Source organism: Alosa pseudoharengus, unplaced genomic scaffold (assembly GCF_046254945.1).
Source record: "Alosa pseudoharengus isolate Yale_2024_CS ecotype anadromous, Long Island Sound unplaced genomic scaffold, YU_APseudo_1.1 YU_APseudo_1.1_scf_20, whole genome shotgun sequence".
Lineage (NCBI taxonomy): Eukaryota > Metazoa > Chordata > Actinopteri > Clupeiformes > Clupeidae > Alosa > Alosa pseudoharengus.
This window is the reverse complement of record NW_027468664.1, coordinates 15,164,734-15,183,661: the sequence shown is the minus strand read 5'-3', so window position 1 is coordinate 15,183,661 and position 18,928 is coordinate 15,164,734. Positions and strand designations below refer to the sequence as shown.

General features: G+C 43.9%; 2 protein-coding genes and 1 non-coding gene across 7 annotated transcripts in view; 1 reads left to right on the top strand and 2 right to left on the bottom strand.

The window, feature by feature from the left end:
* The window catches only part of pacsin2 (protein kinase C and casein kinase substrate in neurons 2), a 30,158-nt gene extending 19,538 nt beyond the window's left edge, over positions 1-10,620 (bottom strand). For all 5 annotated transcript variants that reach the window (XM_076296668.1, XM_076296670.1, XM_076296669.1 and 2 more), the window contains exon 1: positions 10,502-10,620. The gene's annotated coding sequence lies outside the window, so the exon portion shown is untranslated. The remainder of the gene's footprint in view (positions 1-10,501) is intronic.
* A 725-nt stretch (positions 10,621-11,345) lies between these two features.
* On the bottom strand, positions 11,346-18,601 carry ttll1 (tubulin tyrosine ligase-like family, member 1). Its single transcript, XM_076297345.1, has 10 exons — positions 18,448-18,601; positions 18,046-18,172; positions 17,734-17,942; positions 17,209-17,389; positions 16,583-16,720; positions 16,220-16,328; positions 15,567-15,710; positions 15,141-15,227; positions 13,573-13,736; positions 11,346-12,897 (listed from the first exon to the last, which is right to left on the bottom strand). Exons 1-10 carry the CDS (start codon positions 18,467-18,469, stop codon positions 12,771-12,773), a joined length of 1,308 nt encoding a protein of 435 aa, XP_076153460.1. The 5' UTR covers positions 18,470-18,601; the 3' UTR covers positions 11,346-12,770.
* trnay-gua (transfer RNA tyrosine (anticodon GUA)) lies at positions 13,378-13,464 on the top strand. The gene is given in 2 exon segments: positions 13,378-13,414; positions 13,429-13,464. It is a non-coding gene; the product is annotated as a tRNA-Tyr (tRNA).
* Positions 18,602-18,928: the final 327 nt, after the last annotated feature.

Below are 18,928 nucleotides of genomic sequence, written 5' to 3'. Positions count from 1 at the left end.
ATAATAATAATAATAATAATAATAATAATAATAATAATAATAATAGGGGCAATCTCATAGGACTATATGTTACAATACTAAAAGATAGGAAATGAGGTCAGGAGCCCTGCACAAACAGCCGCAACTGACAGTCAAGGGAAAATGCATTTGAATGAGAAACGTGAGCCTCTGTTATCGCTGTTCTCAGAAAACAGCATCCTGGCAACTCAATCATCCTCCCCACATTCCACAGACATTTCTCAATATAGAGCTGATCAGCACACACATACACACACACACAATCCTGTTTTACTGAACGCTGACTCAAAAAGCTCAAACAGTGCAGTTCTAACAGTGTAAACACCTGGTGAGTGTGTGTATTTGGAAAGGACGAAAGAATTTACAGGAAAGGTTCATGAGTTGACATGAGTGTACGTGGTATGTGTGAGTGTGTGGAAACAGAATTTGTTTACAAGAAAGGCAGGGGAAGAGTCAAGTGGTGTGTGCAGAGTTTGTGTGAACGTTAATGTGTGTGACGAGTGAAAGATTTACAGAGTGAGCGGAGTGGACTGGGTCGATGGTGTGAGTATTTGTGTGTGTGTGTGTGTGTGTGACTGACTAAACACCCCACTTGGAGCACAAAAACTCTGCGGAGGACGTTTCCGCTCCCTGTTGTGGTGTCACACAGCTGAACACCACACACAGAGCCTTCTCTGTCACTCTCTCTCTCCTTCTTTCTTTCTTTCTTTTTATCCATCCATCCCCCTCTCCTCCCCTCCATCTGTCACTCTTGTTCCCCATCCCTCCTTATCCTCCTTCTCTTGCCCCCCCCGGTGCATCCGTTGTGCTCATCCCTTCCCTAGAGAGTTAATGCCTTAAAACGGCTGACCCTCCGGGCCCTGCCCCACTCCAACTTTCCTCTGCGTGCGCAGCTGGAGAGAACCGCTCCAGTGAAAATCAAAAAGCTCGCTCCCATTCAACACAAGCACTGACACCACTACAGCCTATAACTATAGCTTAAGTTACAGCCTATAATTATAGTCCTGCGATGGACATCAATTATGATAATTTTTACTCTTGACAAGCTGTTTATCTTAACCAACTGGTGCTTCACTAGTGACTTCAGACAAAACCATCTGGTATGTGATTTACAAGGGCACTGTTAATACCATTATTGCCATTATTATTACTATGTTAATGAATGGTTTAATGTTGTGACAGCTAAGTGTCTACCATAAACTGGACAGTAGCCAGTCCCTATGCTGGTGTGTTGACTTCTTCGAGGTAGCAGCAGCAGCAGCAGTAGTAGTAGTAGTAGTGTAATAAATGATTAAATCATGAGGTTCGCTTCACTCTGCCTGTACCCCATGGCTGTGGCGAGCCACTTTAACGGAGTGTTGGTATGGGAGAGCCCTAAGTGGGGGGGATCTCCGCAGCCTTCTGTTGAGGTTTGGGGACTCTGGGAGATTACGGGGGAGATCTGGCCGTCTGGGCCCTTCTTAAGGCTCTCTGATCACTGCTGCTGCAGCCTCCTTACAGTAAGAGGATATATAGGTTAACGCTGCACTCTACTCCATGGCAGACACACACACACACACACACACACAGAGGGGAGATGATAGAGCAACTATTATTGGTGACTTCCACCCCCCGAACAAGAGCCGCATTCACAGCGGCCTGGCAGAAAACTACTTTTGGGCTTTTCCAGCTTCACATTCATACAGCTCTGCAGGCTCTCTCACACTCTCTCTCTCTCTCTCACACACACACTCAATCTTTCTCTAGGTCTCCTTCCCTCGCACACACACACACACACACACACACACTAAGGGCACAGGATCCATTTCCGCTGTATGGGTTGTTTATATCCACAGTAGGGTCAGGAGGTTTGCTGCTCAGGATTCAGGCCAGCAATTCAGCAGCAGAAAAAATGTGTGTGTGTGCGCATACTGTAGGAGTGTGTGTGTGTAATGTGCCTAAAGGGGGGGTGCAGTGTACAATGTGTGTGTGAGGTGGTGAGAGAGAGAGAGTGAGTGTGTGTGTTTTTGTGTCTGGTCTCTCAGGTGAGCTGCCTCAGCACTTCTGGCTGCTGCATCTTTAGTCAGCACACTCCACTCAGCCTCCCTCACACACTCAGCAAGACTGCCCTGCCGCCCATCAACATGTGTGAACACACACACACACACACACACACACACACACACACACACACACACACACACACACACACACACACACACACACACACACACACACACACACACACACACACACACACACACACACACACACACACACACACCTAAACAAACAAAAGTGCTTTATTGTCTCGTGTATTGCAAAACATACACGAGACAATAAAGCACCCAGTGTTAACGCAGCACTGATATGAGGTCATTTAATTAATCTGCAGCTGAACACAGTGTTTGTGAGGACTCCCCCCTGCTCTGCTGACTTTGCTATATCAATCATGTGCCAGAAGTACAGCTGACTCCATAGCTGCCAGCACTTCCTGAACTAAGGGAACAGTGAGTGTTTACTGCTTCCAAATGCAGCAACAGCAACAACATATCAGCACATGGGTGGAGGGCCTGTAGGCATGTTCAGGCTTTGTGCCTGGGCCACTGGAGGCCCCGTGTGTCTTTCCAATGTGCCTGACTTTTGTGGACACACATGCAAGCCTTGCATTTGAAGCGGACATTTGCAGCGGACAGCCCCTTCTGTGTTCTTTTCTGGGGCCCTCAACAATCGCTGCCGTGGAAACAACAGAACACGGAGCACGGCGACAAGCACCTGGAATGCTCTGCTGTGCCTTTGTTTGTTTGTTTGTTTGTGTGGAGAGCAGTGGAGTGGGAGGGGAGGGGAGGGGGGGGGTGATATCAGCTGATTGCAATGACCAAACACAAGCCAAAATCTACTGAGGCCGCTCTGTCCTGCTGAATGGCGGTACAGAATACGCAAGAGGCCTTCAGCTGACCTCAGCTATCTGTTTACATGACCTCTCATCCCTCCAGATAGGCAGGCAGGCAGGCAGAGATAGGAAGGGACTGACTGTATGAGCAAGGATGACGGAGAGAGAATGTACTACATAATATAGATGGAGAAACAGAGAACGCGTCATCATCACATGAAAGAGCCAGACAGACAGGCAGCGAGAGATAGCAAAGGTATGTGTGTGTGTGTGTGTGTGTGTGTGTGTGTTTGTGTGTGTGTGTGTGTGGCCTCCGGAAGTGAGGGAACACCTGACAGATGAGTTTGTCAGTTTCTCTTTGCCCTAATAGGCGTATCATCCTGAGAAGCAGAACTGAAAGAGTTTTAGGGGCACTCCAAATGAGCACATCTGTGATATTCAGAAGTTATATTTGTGAAATTCAAACTGCCCACACTTTCCCTGGATCCTCCAAATCAAACAATAACACACACGCCACACACTAATAAAGAGTAGATGGACAGAGTGGGAGTTGAGGGAGCTGACATGAGATCTGGATAACGTGACATAAGAGTGGGCGAGTGGAAATCAAGGGAGGTTCCTCCTCTGATGCAACGTGGACACTACCACACTGATGGCCTTTTTCCACCGACAGAGAACAGTTCCGTTCCGTGGGGAGCATTGCGACCAAACAATAAACGGTTCGGAACGTGGCACCTTGGTTCAGAGCTTGAACCAGAAAATAGATGGTTTTTCCTGCGAATCGGTGTGGACTTGTCACTTTAACGTTCAGAGGGGAGAAGGCTAAAAGCATGAGTTTTAAAACTAGTCAACTAGCATTACACTGCAGACGTTAACTAGCATTTTAGACTGGTCATTTCTGCCGTTTTTACGGGACAACTGTTCATATCATTCTCCCATTAATGCATCTCATTAACTTTTGTTTTGCATGCAACACCCACTGTTGATGACACACCCTTGGTTTGGTTCAAAACTGGTGGAAATGTGGGCTGGTTCACTACATAGCACTAAGGTGCAAAGAATTCTGAACGGAACCGGTTGAAGAAAGCGTTCTCTGTCGGTCGAAAAACTCCCACAGAGGAGGGACAGCCAGTGCTGGGTCCAAAGTCCCAGACACACAGGACACAGGACAGACACACACACACGTGAACCATAACACACAACTATAGCAACAGCTGAGCTACTATCTCCATAACTCCTCTTTAAAAGAGGACTGGGAGATAACAGAGCTAAGCCGATTACGCCAGAATTGAAAGAATGTGTTGAATAAACAATACGCACTCTGCCTCATTCACCCACTCTCACTGACACACAAACACACAAACCCTGGACATACTGATGAAACCGCGATAGCAGCTTCAAAGGTCTACTGGACAGCCAGTATGGAGGTGGGCAGGAGAGCACTGCCTCCACAAGGGCAGAGAGAGAAAGATACCTGTGTGTCCGTCGCACTGGAAGGAGGTTTACTTTAGGTAGGCTACTTTAAGGTGTGAGTGTGTGTGTAGGCTATGTGTGTGCATGCTTTGATGAAAACAGAGACCAATACAGCAGTGTGTGTGTGTGTGTGTGTGTGTGGGGTGAGAGAGAGAGAGAGGTACACATATGTATTACATATGGAAGCCATGATAAGGTAGCCGTTTGCCTAGAAACACATGAGTGATGTCATATGTAATGGGCCAAGCCTCTCTCCTGTGTGCTCATGTTTCTGTGCTGGGCTTATCTGGGCAGCGAGAGACTCCCAGTGCCCAATCACTCACTCCCTGACACAAGATATAGCCTATCAAATGAGCCTGCGCGCGCGCACGCGCGCACACACACACACACACACACACACACACACACACACACACGATTCCCTTACTCTATAAGACTGAGAGCCTGCCACTGGAATACAGCAAACTCTCCTGTTAATCTTCTTTCTCCTGCCTGAAATGAGAGGAGGTGAGGGCAGATAGAGAAATGATAGAGAGAGAGAGAGAGAGAGAGACAGAAAGAGAGAGAGAGACAGAGAGAGAGACAGAGACAGAAAGAGAGACAGAGAGAAGGAGCTCCAGAAGTTGGAGTGGTGATGTCCCCCGAGACTGCAAGCACGTGGAGATTTCATGAGAGGGGCAGAAGAGTTGTTTTCTTTAAAAGCCACTCCAGGGACGAGGCCTGAGACGTCTGTGACCTTTTCCATATTTTACTCTCTCCCTTTCCCACTCTCTCTATCTTTCTGACCATCCCCCTCTCTCGCCCTTTCTCTAATATTCTGTCAATGTCCCTCTCTCTCTCAGTGTGCGTCTCTCTCTGTATCGTTTCAATCACTCTGTCCATTTTTTTCACTTATGGTTCTTGATCTGTGATGTGTTTCTGAAGCAGACGTTTTTTCTAAGACTGTCACAGGCATTTCCTTGGGTTTGTTCCGTTACGCCAACATAAGACCCTGACGTTCATTTTCCCAACGAGCCAAACTTGATCAAAAAAATCCAGCCTCCCCCTCCCACCCCCCCACCCACCCACTTCCCAACAACTCAAAACAAGCCTCCAAGTTTCCATCGGTCTAGCACACTAGACAGCATATTAATCGCTATGACCACATTAGTGAAAAACAGACACACACAGACAAGAACACAGAGTCAGTCAGTCAGTCAGTCAGACACACACACACACACACACACACACACACACACACACACACACACACACACACACACACAGCTGTGACCGTGAGGTGTTGAGTGCAGATGTCTCCTCTGTCATTAGAGGGGGTCGAAGCCTACTAGGTCAGACCACAGGCGGTGTGACAATGACAGCCTGCGAAACCCTCTGGTTACAGGCCCACAGACAGCTTAGAGAACCACAACATGTGATCCACCCACCATTAAAACACACACAGACACACAAACACACACAGACACTATGAACAAAAACAAAAACAGACACGCACAGGCACGTCCATGAAAGAACACTATCTTGTTTCAGTCCTTCTTAATCCTCCTTAACCATGAGAAAACCATCACAAATAAAGTAAAGATGGAGAGCTATGAAGACAAAATCTGAAAGCATTAGTACGTTGGCCAATCCAACACACCCCCACACACAAGTCTGACACACTACTTCTAAGGAGGAAGTCACCAGAGGTTCTCGCTCATCAGCTGGCATTAAGCTCCAATCTGCATTACTCCATGCAGACTCACTCAGTGTCTCCTCCAGCCTCCTGTCACCAGACAGTAAATGTCAGGCTTCCCTCCCAAACATGGGTAAACATTAGCCTTCACCAAATTAATGTGTGGCAACATCCGGTCGGTCACCAAGGTGTGACACACACACACACACACACCACACACACACACACACACACACACACACACACACACACACACACACACACACACACACACAAGCGTGATCTCACACACCAGCTGAAGGAAGATCTGGTCACACATAAGCGTGTGTGTGTGACCAGTTCTTCCTTCAGCTGGTGTGTGAAATCCGCATAGCTTCCATCTGAGAGGGTCTGGGTCTGGAGAGCAGGCGGACGAGCCTGCCCTCACCGGTGACTTTCCAGAGAACCCCCGTTGCCACGGATACGGCCGTCAAACAACAAAGGAGTACAGTTATGTAATTGGAAAGCCAGCCGAGCAGAGTAGCGTCATCCTATGAAACTCTTATCGCATATTAGGCCTCAGGTGCCAAAGTTTACACAGGGAGGGGGGAGGAGGAATCAAATTGGGTCAGGGACAGAGACTGAGAGAGAGACAGACAGACAGACAGACAGACAGACAGACAGACAGAGAGAGAGAGAGAGAGAGAGAAAGATCACAAGAACTTGAGGGGCTCCTATAAAAGCATATGAATCCTGTTAAGACTGCTTGTCAAAGTTAATGTCAACAACTGCTGACACAGTCTGGATGCTCTTTTCAGTCTGAGAGGGAAACAGCATACAATACCATAGAGCAGTGTTTCCCAAAGTCTGGGTCGCGACCCACGGGTGGGTCGCAGGAGATTTTATTTGGGTCGCCAGCACAATTTATGTTGTGTTATAGGCCTAACTGATACCATTTGTCATTTGATACCAGGAAAGCTAACAGTTTTCTAGGATGTAGATTGTTAACTACCACAGTCATGGTTTTGTCATAAAAGCTCATGAAACTGGCGCATGAAACTGCAGGGACGAACGCATCAAAGGTGCCAGCATGGATATCTACCTCTCAAAATGAAACCGTTCTGTGGGGCGCCTGCCATGTACCTCGCAGTTGCAAACTGCAAGGGACATGAATCCGCCTATTTGCATGAACATTAATAGATACCAGCTCCTCAACTTTACCGATTAAAATCTAGTGACCGTGCTGTCAACTAAAGCAGACATCCATAGACCGGACATAAGGCCATTCAATTTGCATACAGTTTCGATTGCAGATGCTATCTTTAAAGTTAATAGCAACCTCCTCACATTCTTATTTCTGATTTAAAATGCACAACAGTGCATTATAGTCTACAATTTAAATGGGCATTTTAAACACTATTCCTCTCGTTTTCTACCTAGCTAACTCCAAAGTAAAGGCTACTAAATCCTATAGCAATGTATGGTTGGGGGAGGCATAGAAAAGTTGGAGAACCTGTGGCCTAAAACAATATTGGTGGTTGCAGGGTAGATTTGAAGTGAAATGGGTCGCGATGGTCTGTCATTTTTAAAAAGTGGGTCGCCAGAAAAAAAGTTTGGGAAACACTGCCATAGAGGGCCGTTTATCGCTAACTGTCGAGTTCCTTGAATTCTCATGACATACTAAGCACATCCAAAACTGTTTCTCAGCACCAACACTTGCATTTATGTTTGCAATAAAACCACACTGAAAAAGACACAGCTGATGTGTGAGAACAAACTGGAGACCAGCTCCTGCATCACCCAATTCCTACTCAACACTTTGACACAATGGGCACAACACGCCGATTTTCTCCTAACATCCTCAAGTTGCTGGTTTCTCTCAATCACATTGTTGCGTGTGCAGCCTTAAATGGTTTCCATGGTTACACAATTTGTTTGCACTTCCCTTTCTCGCCTGTTAGAAGCTCAAGAGTTGCTTGCAGTGGGAACTGTGCGTAATTTCATGCTTTTCTTTCCATGAGAGTTTACATACCATTCCCTGATTACAGCTTGACAGCTGTGTGCCATCACTGCTTCACTCTAACCGGCTGGGCTACAGTGTCAGCCACAGTTGACGCTGCAGGCAGAACAAGCGTTTCATATCCATTCGCGCTGCAACAGCTGCAGGTACGGATATCTTCTATCTTACGATTAAACTGAGCTATAACCTCTGGTAACCCTCTAGCGAAACACTTTATTTTAAACAATGGTGTTACAGTTCCTGTGTGTTCCACAGATGATGACAAGAGGGTGGAGACAGAGAGAGAGTGTGTGTGCGTGTGTATGAAAAAAAGAGAGAATGTCTGAGTGCATATGAGTGAGAGTGTGTGTTTGAGAGAGAGAGACTAAGTCTGTGTGTGAGTGATAGAAAGATAGAGATAAATATATATATATATATATATATATATATATATATATATATATATATATATATATATATATATATATATATAGAGAGAGAGAGAGAGAGAGAGAGAGAGAGAGAGAGAGAGAGAGAGAGAGAGAGAGAGAGAGAGAGAGAGAGAGAGAGAGAGAGAGAGACGCTGTGGCCTCATAATGGGGGGAAACGGGGGTGTTCCATAAGCACGGGAAAAGCAAGCGTTGTGTCTCCTGGCCGCTTCCTGTGGTTCCCCCAGGTTGCAGGCAGCACATGGGACTGGGTCTCCTCTGCCAACAAAAGCAGGAACCAGGGGCTGCCTCTGACTCTGAGCTTTCACTACAGCCTCAGCTCCAGTTTTTCACACTTGTTAACTCTTTGCCACAGCCAACTTGGACAAGGGCCGACATGGTAACCTTAAGCAGAACACTCGCTGTATCAATGGACTTAAACCTGGCAAACAGCACAGAGAGGGCCCATTGCCTTTATCTTTATATCTTATCACAGGTTTAGCCCCCCCTGACAACAACTCACAAATTTAGATTAAAATCACACTGCACCTTCACAAGGTAATGACTGTCACACTGTCATCATATGGCAACAATTGACTGAATTAGAAGTAAGGGCGGCCATCAAAGTAATTAGTTAAATCCATTCCATACTTCCACTACATTATTATTATGCCAGGTGAAAAGAAATATCATGTCTCGGCAAACACCGCCTGGTATAACCTGGGCGGTAAGCTTATTCCAAGTACGTGGTTTAGTGACAAACCTGGTATAAGTTAACTCAGAGTAAGTGGTAAACCTCCTACAAAAAGAGCCTAATGGCTTAATGAAGCCATACAGCTCTTCTATTAGTAGGTTTAGCACTTACTCTGAGTTAACTTACCCAGGTTTGTAGCTAAACCATGTCCTTGGAATATCCACCAGACCTAAACGAAATATTTTCAGCGAAAACTTAAATGGAACCAACTGGCGGGCGGAGCCAGGCTAGGATAAACATGCGTCTTGCATCGGGCAAAACTTGTGTCAAGTGAATTTTCTATTTTCTGCTCTCAAGTAAAGTACAATGAAATACTAGCCAACATGTTGGAAGAACACAGAGTGGACAGTGTTACCCTCAGCTTTTCCACTCAGATGCAACGACATTAACTCAGAAATAGATCAAGTTAAACCCATTTTGTCAATTTAACTTGTGAGGTACGGGCACTTGCTGATAGACAGATAACTTCACTTTGGCTACAAGGAACCCAACCCCGCCCTTCCTCGATGAAAACCCTACTGACGTTAGTCTTGCATAGGCATTTTCCGCACAAGTTAGAGGCAACGGCGTGTAGTCTATCCAAGATCAATTCTGTCCTATTGATTAAAGTCTGGACTTTAGAGCGTCATCGAAGCGAAGTGTCACTGATCACCAGATCAACCATTTTCCTATCCATAAAACACACTGTCCACGGCTAATCAGGCAAGGTTGACTAACATTAGGTTTTGGGTTGCACAAGAAGCAAACTGCAACAACGAAGCTAGGTGTAGCAAGCTAAGCAGCTGGCTAAAATGTCAGAGCCAACATAGCCCTACGTCAATTTATGTAGGGGGAAATTACAACGTATTAAGGTGAACGTGGCTTACAAAACACTGGATTGTTGTGCAGCCAATGGAAAAATACCCCATGCCCATAATTTAACATAACGTTAACGTTAGTTAGCTAACATAGCTAGGTAAGATTAAAACCATCTGGAGACCAAACTTACTTCAAACAATCCGCTATTCATTCACAACTGCTCAACTGTACAACTGCTAATTTGACTGAGGATTAGCCCTAAATTACTAATTTACAAAATCAGTATAACGTCACACATTTTAAGAAACATTAGAAAATCTGACGTCCCAGGTGAAAATGGTCTGAGCCGCAGTGTCAAATCACACACGAGTTGCGAGTTACCAACCAGCCTCATAGACCTGGGGACTGCCTCCGACTGCAAGACTGATGCAAAGTAAAGTGGCTTCGGTTACCCAGCAAACTCTGAACGATCGAAAGATCTAGAGAAACGCAAACGTTACTTTACCTTGACGAGTTTATTTCCAATTCAGGGGGGATGGAATTGATAAATTAAAGAGGGCTGAAGAAAATGTTGGTTCTCTCTTCTCCAGGTTTTTTCCTCTTAGCCGCACTCCTCAGTCGACAAATGACCAGGGGAGGCGCGCCTCTCCAACGTCACATCCCCCACAGCCTAAATCAAACAAACTTTCTGCTTGTAGTTTTGTCTTGTAGTAGCCTAGTAGACGTGTAAATATATAATATTTTGGTATCATTAAGAGATCAAACATATGCCTAATAAATACAAGGACCTATAAGCAATATAGCCTTAAAATGCTCAATTTGGAGTTGCTATAATCTATAAATTCACCTGCTTTATTTATGACCAACCAGGCTACATTGTTTCTTTTTTGTTTTTTTACTGCAGACAAAGTAACATTTGGTTGTCCCATCCCATAATCATTTCATGTGCATGGTCAAGTGATTTCATTATTGACAGATGACGTTTCCCCCTGGTGGTTATTTTAGATGTGGGTTTCTTCCCTTACAAAATAAAACTGCCACACTAAACTGCCCTATTCTCTTGATTTAAATAGCTCGAAAGAAAGAATGGTTTCGTACAGACGCTTAAAAAGGGAGAGTTGAGTGTGGTGGGGACGGCGTGCTGCTATTTGCGTCGGCTTTGCCACACATTACAGAATTAGAACCCATACAGTATTGAGAAAAGAATAGGTTCATGTTTCATTCCATACATAGGCTAGACCTCGCCTACACAGTGAGCTTGACTGAGTAGGCTAAATATTAAACTTCACCCAACTCCCAAAAAACTACAACGTTTAATGAGTCATTTAATTTATTTTCATGCTTGACAGTCTTGTGCAATATGCTATTGTTTAAATATAATTTTAAAAAGTCCTTTGGAAGGTCTCTGTAATTCAGTATTTACATACAATTTTGATTTCAACAGTGGAAGCAAGGATTGTTATAGCATTTCACATAAAACGCAATTAAAACATTGAAGTAACTTTCTTGTCGTGAAACTCCAACCACACACCATGCGGTAGTAGTCTTTGATTAACAAAAATACTCATTACACAAAGTCAGCACCATCAGTACAAAATAGCCTAAGTTGTTATTCTACTGGCCAACATAAAAAATCCAACTTTTCTCTGACACTTTGACAGTATAACTATCAGGACACTAGTGGCTGAGGTGGAAAAAGAGTTAAGCTGGGTATATGGGGGCACACACCAAAGAATGTTTAATTGCAATGCTCTATAATCCCACTTGCCACAAACAGGACCCCCTTGGCCAAATTCTGAACTGCTGCTCAAGGTCATCACTATGGAGACATGTAAAGAAGCTGTAAGTGTGCTGGGTTGGCATAGAAACGGTGATACAACCTGTTTAGGTCAACCCCTGAGGGCTTGACCTTGTGATAATTAAAACTTAAAAGTCAGGAAGATTGCTTTGCACAAACATTTCACAAGCCTGGGAGCGACATCAAAAATAATAGCAGCAGCCTTGGTCCACCAATGAGCTCAGTTAGAATTGAGAAAAATGAAGTTATGTAAGAATGTTTGGCTAAGGAGCCAATTTTCCTTGCTGATCCTCTACAATGCACTGTTACAGAGAAATACTTTATTTCTCTCTAATGCACTGTGTGGTCGACAACAGACATTGAAGAATACTAAACACTATCAGGACACAGAGGTGCATTTGAGAAATGCTCTGGCCAACTTCCAAACGGAAGGTACACTCAAAGAAGACATACATATACTGCAGAGGAACTGAAATTGGGTCTACAGTGTAAAAGGTCTGTTTCTAGATCAGGTGATTGTTCCCTCATGTCACTTAGAGGCAGTATCCTTTCATGCATGACAGGACCTTATTAATAGCTTTGCTCGATTTCCATTTCCTTTCGATTCATTCACTTGGTCAAAAAGTCACTCTCCACTTATCCCTCTTCCAAATACTACCGTCCGTCCATCCATCCATCAATGCACATCTTCCTTTCGGTATATTTGATTCGGTCATGTATTTCATGCATACTGTGCAAATTACTTTGTGTGGATATGTGTGCAGAAGGGTGTGTGTATGTGTGTGTATGTGTGTGTGTATGTGTGTGTGTGTGTGTGTGTGTGTGTGTGTATGGTGTCCGATAGTCAGGCCTGGTCAGAGTCTGTGTGGTCCCTTAGTCCTCCTGCTCCATGTATCTCTCTCTCTTTTCCGCTCTCTCTTTTTCGCTCTCTTGAGAAAGCCAGGTGGTGCTTGCCCAATGTCGGCGACCGGTGACTTCACTTCCAGGTGGCCGGGGTGGGGCGCACGCTGCTCGACCGGCTGCCCTTTGACCCCAGGGACTGGCCCGAGCGGCTGCGGAGGTCGCGGTCCGCACCTTCGCTCAAGGCCTGCTCCTCATCATATCTGCCCCGCGTGAAAAGAAGAAAAGACAGGGAGGGAGAGAGAGAAGGACAGTGAGGAGATGGAAAGGAACAGGCATCAGGCACACATGCACATCATGAAGTAAAAGGGATTGAAGGGAAAGTAGACAGTGGAGACAGTTAATCCAGCTACTGTAAATCTGTTCAATGACCATGATTATATTATATTATTTTGTAAGATTTTCTTATTAAATTATGTATTTCCATATTTTGGTACCACCAGTCTTTTCGTACATCTGTTTGTACAGAGAGGGGCTGAAAGGATTTGTTTTATTATATCTTGCAATATATCATACTTATATTCTAATTTGTTCTTTAGATCATTGTATCCACATAATCCTATTGTACATTATATCCTACAGCAGCATTGGGATTCTGACCCTGTCAAATCAAGTCACTTTTATTTATATAGCGCATTTTTGTGCAACTGTAATGACCCTGCCATTACTCATTGACTTCAGGCCCTTCGATAGCTCAGTTGGTAGAGCGGAGGACTGTAGTGGTGTAATCAGACATCCTTAGGTCGCTGGTTCAAATCCGGCTCGAAGGAAACATTTTGGCCTGTGTGGGCTATCCCCAAAATAGAAAAAGGGGTAGGGGAGGGGGCTCAGTCAGGTGGTGTCCGTGATATGATTGGTGCAGGGGAAATGTCACTCACAGGACTTGGTAATTCCCCAGCGCCTCCTTGGGCGGGCTTCGGTTCCATCGGCAGTCTGGAATTTCAGAGTTGGGGGTGACTATGTTGAGTGTGTCGTTGATCAAGTTGTACTTGAGGATGCGATCATTGGCTGTGCTGGACGTGAGTGAAGGAGAGGCGTTTACCTGAGGTATGCACAACAGAGAGAGCAACAGGCAGAGAAAAAACTGTAAATAAATTATGTTAATTTTTTCAACTTTTGTATTGTTTTATTTTGTAAGTCGCCTTAGACATAAACGTCTGCTAAATTCCATAATCATAACCATAATCATATGATATGATATATGATAAGATACTTTTATTGCTATTATTATTACTAATATTAGTGCTAGTTGTTTGGGACAACAACAGGGACAACAACACTACTACTGCTAGTACTACTACAGAAATACATATTCCCAACAAATTAGTTAATATGGTAGAAATCATGAATTATGGATTATAGATATCTAAGCTAAACTAAAGGACAGATGAGGTAAGATCAAGATAACAAACAAATATAACACAGAAGAATGTGCAAAACTCTTACACTTTGGCCTGTATGACCCATAGGGCTGTGCTGCACTATTGACGTTAGCATGCTTTCAACATGAGTAGCTGATAGCGGAGCGTGGCCCATGAGGACTTATTACACATTAACTCCAGGCTGGCTGAGGAATGCATGCCATTCTGCTCAGAATAGACTTCTTAGCCCTGAGATAATACTGACCCACCCTCAGGAGACAAGAGAGAGAGAACAGCCAAGCCAAACTGCTAGCACGCACACACACACACACACACACACACACACACACACACACACACACACACACACACACACACACACACACACACGCATGAACGCACAAACACACAGATAGAGGCTTTGAATAAAGGCTATTCTATTCTATAATGAGGAAAAAAGATTCAGATAATTGCAGTGTGTGACCTGATTGTGTACACAAGCTCATGTTTTAAGGTGCACACATATACATACACGCAAAGGCATGTGTGCATGTGCACAGACACAGAAACATTTCCTTAAGGGCATCTGTCTTGGCAGAGGCCATGCTGTTTGTTTCACTGCTAGAATATGCATATAAAATGCATCTGAGAAGTACAGAGAACGCTACCAACACAACAAATGAACCACAACTCTGCCTCTGTTAACATCACTGGAGCAGGGATGTGGTGTTTGTGTCTGTATGTGTATAAGTTTGAGTTTACTAAATCTATATAAAATATCCAATTTATCAACTACTACTGTACTTAATATTTATTTATTTACGGATTATTTAATAGGGGCATATACAGTATATAGGCAAACTGAGAATGGGTATCTGATGCAAATATCATGGTGTTTATAGCTAATGCTATTAACTATATATACAACTATATCTGTAGGCTATATATCTTTGTGTGCTTGAGGTGCTGGCCTGCTCAGGGACCAATACTGAAACTTGGAGACAATCTTCATAGGCGTGTATGTGTGTGTGTGTGTGTGTGTGTGTGTGTGTGTGTGTGTGTGTGTGTGTGTGAAACACACCTACCTCAATAAGCCATGGTTTCAGTTTGTCATCAATTATGATGTCATATCCATAGCATTCGAAGCAGTGCTTATCATTGTTCATTACAGGCTGTAAGCAGAGAGAGAATGAAAGTGAGAGAGAGAGAGAGAGAGAGAGAGAGAGAGGCAGACAGAGTAAGAAAAAGTAAAAGTGAAAAAAGTGTGTGAGAGGTGGAAAGACCAAGAATAGGGGTGGGGTGGGGATTGAAAGATTTTGGAGCATGACTTCCTGAGAAACTAAACTTAGCTATGACTAAAGGTTCCCTTTTCTCTGAAAGAACAATGAAATGAAAGAACTGAAAAAAGAAGAAACTCACAAAGGGTCTGGTTCATCGGATAAACAGCTGGATTTGTATTTGTGTGTGTGTGTGTGTGTGTACAACAGACTACATGTCAACTGTCCACTCACGGCCACTGCCTTCAGAGACTGCACCATGATCCAGTGGATCTGGTCAAAGAGTCTGCTGGTCACCTCCTTCCCTCTGGTGCTCTCCAAGTACAGACGCAGATTGCTCACTGTCCACTTGCCCCCGTGTACGTGATTATAATCATCCTGAGTGTCCACACAAAGCAGGTTATATTTAGCTTAAAGCAGCTGTATGAAGTTTTGGTTTAAAACTAGCACTCTAACAATGCTAACTATCTAAACTCCAACAACAGCACAGTAGGAACAGGTAAATACTTGCTAACATGCTAACTGATATATTTTGGGGATATATTTGTGGTGCTATGAAAGATTTTCTTTCATGATGATCCAACCTGAACTACAGAACTACATTGTGCATAGCTGGTGACTCCAGCAGTGCATACTAGTGCTTAGAAAATTACTAAATTACTATTATGTCATTGTTATGACCTTCACTAAATACTCTGCCCTAAGTTGTAAAGCATCCAGAAAAGACTGAATGACTAATTGTGAAATTACCTAAAAAAAAAAGGTACACAAAGAGAAGTAGGTTAACGTAACACAATCAGGATGCCTTAGAACACAGTCGCTGACACAGAGAGAGAGAGTGAGTTCAGGTGGAGCTACTGCACTGTTCCATTTGTTTAATTACATACCCCATGTTTCTGAATGGCCACGTTGGTCAGGTGCACAAACATGTTGTCCAGCTCACTAGTGCTGGGAGTATATTTCACTGTGCAGAACCTGCAGAATCCCAGTTTATACCTGCAAACAAAGACAAGACACCAGGAGCTGATGAGGGGTTTGTGAATGACCTAGTATTGACCGAGACCTAGTAATGACCTAGACTCAAAGGTTATCAGGTCTATGTATCACCTTCAGCAAATCCATTCCATTTCCATTCATATGAATCATACCTGTGCAAAAAAGCTCACATTCCTGAATGAACTGTGCAGCCTCAAAGGTATCTATTGACTTCAATTGTTGTTAAATTGTTTTAGTTTTCATTGTTAACTTACATGTAACACTTGAGAGGCCTGTACGTAGTGACCAGCACGTACAATCTCAGGTCAAACTTCTTTCCACCAATCAACAGAGGATTATCAATATATAGGGAAATGACATAGGCCTCTTTGCCACTCGATGCAGCCATGAACCTAAGAGGACAGCAGAGAAGGACAAGCAGACAAATGATGAGGTCAGAAACATCTGGCATCCAGCTCAGTCTGTTAATGTTATTGTGACACACGTGTTACAAATTATTCTTCTCCCACAGGACTATCTCAGAATACAGGGCATGCCTACAATGTCCAAATGAAATGATATAATAGTGCAACATAATAAAATTGAAGTTGCCTTAGCATATCTGGCACAGGGCATTATCCAGCTGCAGGACCCAGGAAAGAAGGTAGTATGCTAATATTTTAGCTCAATGCAAATGCTAGGCAAACAGCTCAGACTCTAAGGCACCTGGCCAGTAAAGGCCAATCATTGCTATGGCTTGTACTCCTAAAGATCCTACTAGGTTACCTTATAGCTGGACACAGTACAAGAAATATTTAGTTTTGATTGTGTGTGTGTATGTGTGTGTGTGTGTGTGTGTGAGGGGGGGGGGGGGGGGATTTATGGCAAGAAGGATTTTTACGTTGACGTTCTGCTGTCCCGAGACCACTTCTTAATCTGTGAGAGTTTGTTGATGAGGAAGATGCCTTTCCCCTGTGCCTTGCCGCATGGCTTCATAATCCACGTGCTGGACGGACTCTTCCGGAACTCCTCCACAAAAAGGTTGTAGTCCGCGGGGAGCATGAACGTCACTGGGACGAAATCTGAGAGAGAGAGAGAGAGGATAAAGAGGAGAATGAGGAGGATGAACAGTGGAATACTGGAAAGAATATATCAGCTGTTGTGTGGAGAGCTAAGCCAAAGGAGACAAGGGGGGATTGTTTCAGCGCACATTTTCAAAACCTGTCAGTGTCCAAAGGACAAGCAAATACTCCTTAACAGAAACTACATACACTTTATTAGTTACAGATTACTACCCTGGCAGCAAAATACATTTGCTGCCACTAGGGTGCATCTAGATTTCTAGGCTAACAGATTACAGATAGTGCCACATGAATGCACAAGCAAAATGTCACACACACATTACTAGTAAACCTGAATCACACACCTAGAAAGATGTATTTTCCATTTTCATCCTTCTCTGCCAGAGGACTCCCCTCCTTTTCCAGTTCCTTTCTGTAGCGTTTGATGTTCTTGATCATGAGGTCCTTCCTTGTCAATTCATAGTGGTTGGGGAAGTGGTTGACCATCTGCTCATCTGAGAGGCGGTAGCCGGTATCCACACTAAATACATTTCTAATGGTCTGGATGCTCATCCTGAAAAATATATAAATACAAATATATTTTCTATTTGTGTTCAAATGCAACTGGGTGTCTTAAAGGTAAATGAAATATATACTTTTTAGTTTTGGGTGCTTACCAATAAAAATTCCAGTCTTCACTTTCAGCAACCTGGATCCATCCCCTCTTCTCGAAATTATTGATAAGCACAGATTTCTCAATGTCTGTCACCCACTTCACCTTACCAGCCATGGCACCAACCCGGGCTGAAACACAGTACCCTCCGCATCACTGGACAGCGAGTACATAAAAGCTAGTTTTTTAGCTATTAGCTTCTTTACTCTCGAGTTGATATTTCGGTCGTAATCTCATATGGAGACACAAATGCATGTTACTCTCATAGCACAGGTCATATAAATAAAACGACATCCGTTTGAAATGTTAGAGGTAACTCAGTGCGGCAATGATGCTGCCATACCCTTTTCTCAGATGTGGGTGAAGTGATGTGATCATCAACACTTTCCTTCAGAGGGGCACCTACCTGCAGGCAGGAGTATTTTCATCCAGTGATGTTAACGCTTGAGAAAATATGTCCTTTCCACAAACGACGACATGCGACAATAACCAATAGTTTAAACCTATGCATAACATGCAATGCTTAATTTCCAAAAATTCTGTACAAGGGTGGATGCTAGTTGCTATCTTGATTTATTGATCGCCAGACAACTGAGATGAGTACGCAAATGGTCCACTTCCGGGTGAATAACCTAGCAACCGTGGACGCACAAATGTCAAAGTGAATTTTGCATTGCACAACATCACCATGGGGCTCGATCATGTCAGCAGCCGTTTCTCGCTTGAAAAGTTGTAAACCAACCCTGCCAAGTGTAATAAGTGGTTACGAATAAATGTGAACATGTAATATATGTTCACACATAAATACAAGCATGCCACTGGTCACAGTGAGAAAAAACATGTGTGTACATTTTTATGCCGATAAGCAGATCGGTGTCGCCCTCTAC

Coding starts and splice junctions, on each gene's coding strand:
- ttll1 (XM_076297345.1), bottom strand. CDS start 18,469: ATGAAAATACTCCTGCCTGCAG. Junction 16,721..17,208: donor CGGGACAGCAGAACGTCAAC/GTAAAAATCCTT, acceptor CTGTCCTCTTAG/GTTCATGGCTGCATCGAGTG. Junction 15,711..16,219: donor TGGCCATTCAGAAACATGGG/GTATGTAATTAA, acceptor GTGGACACTCAG/GATGATTATAATCACGTACA.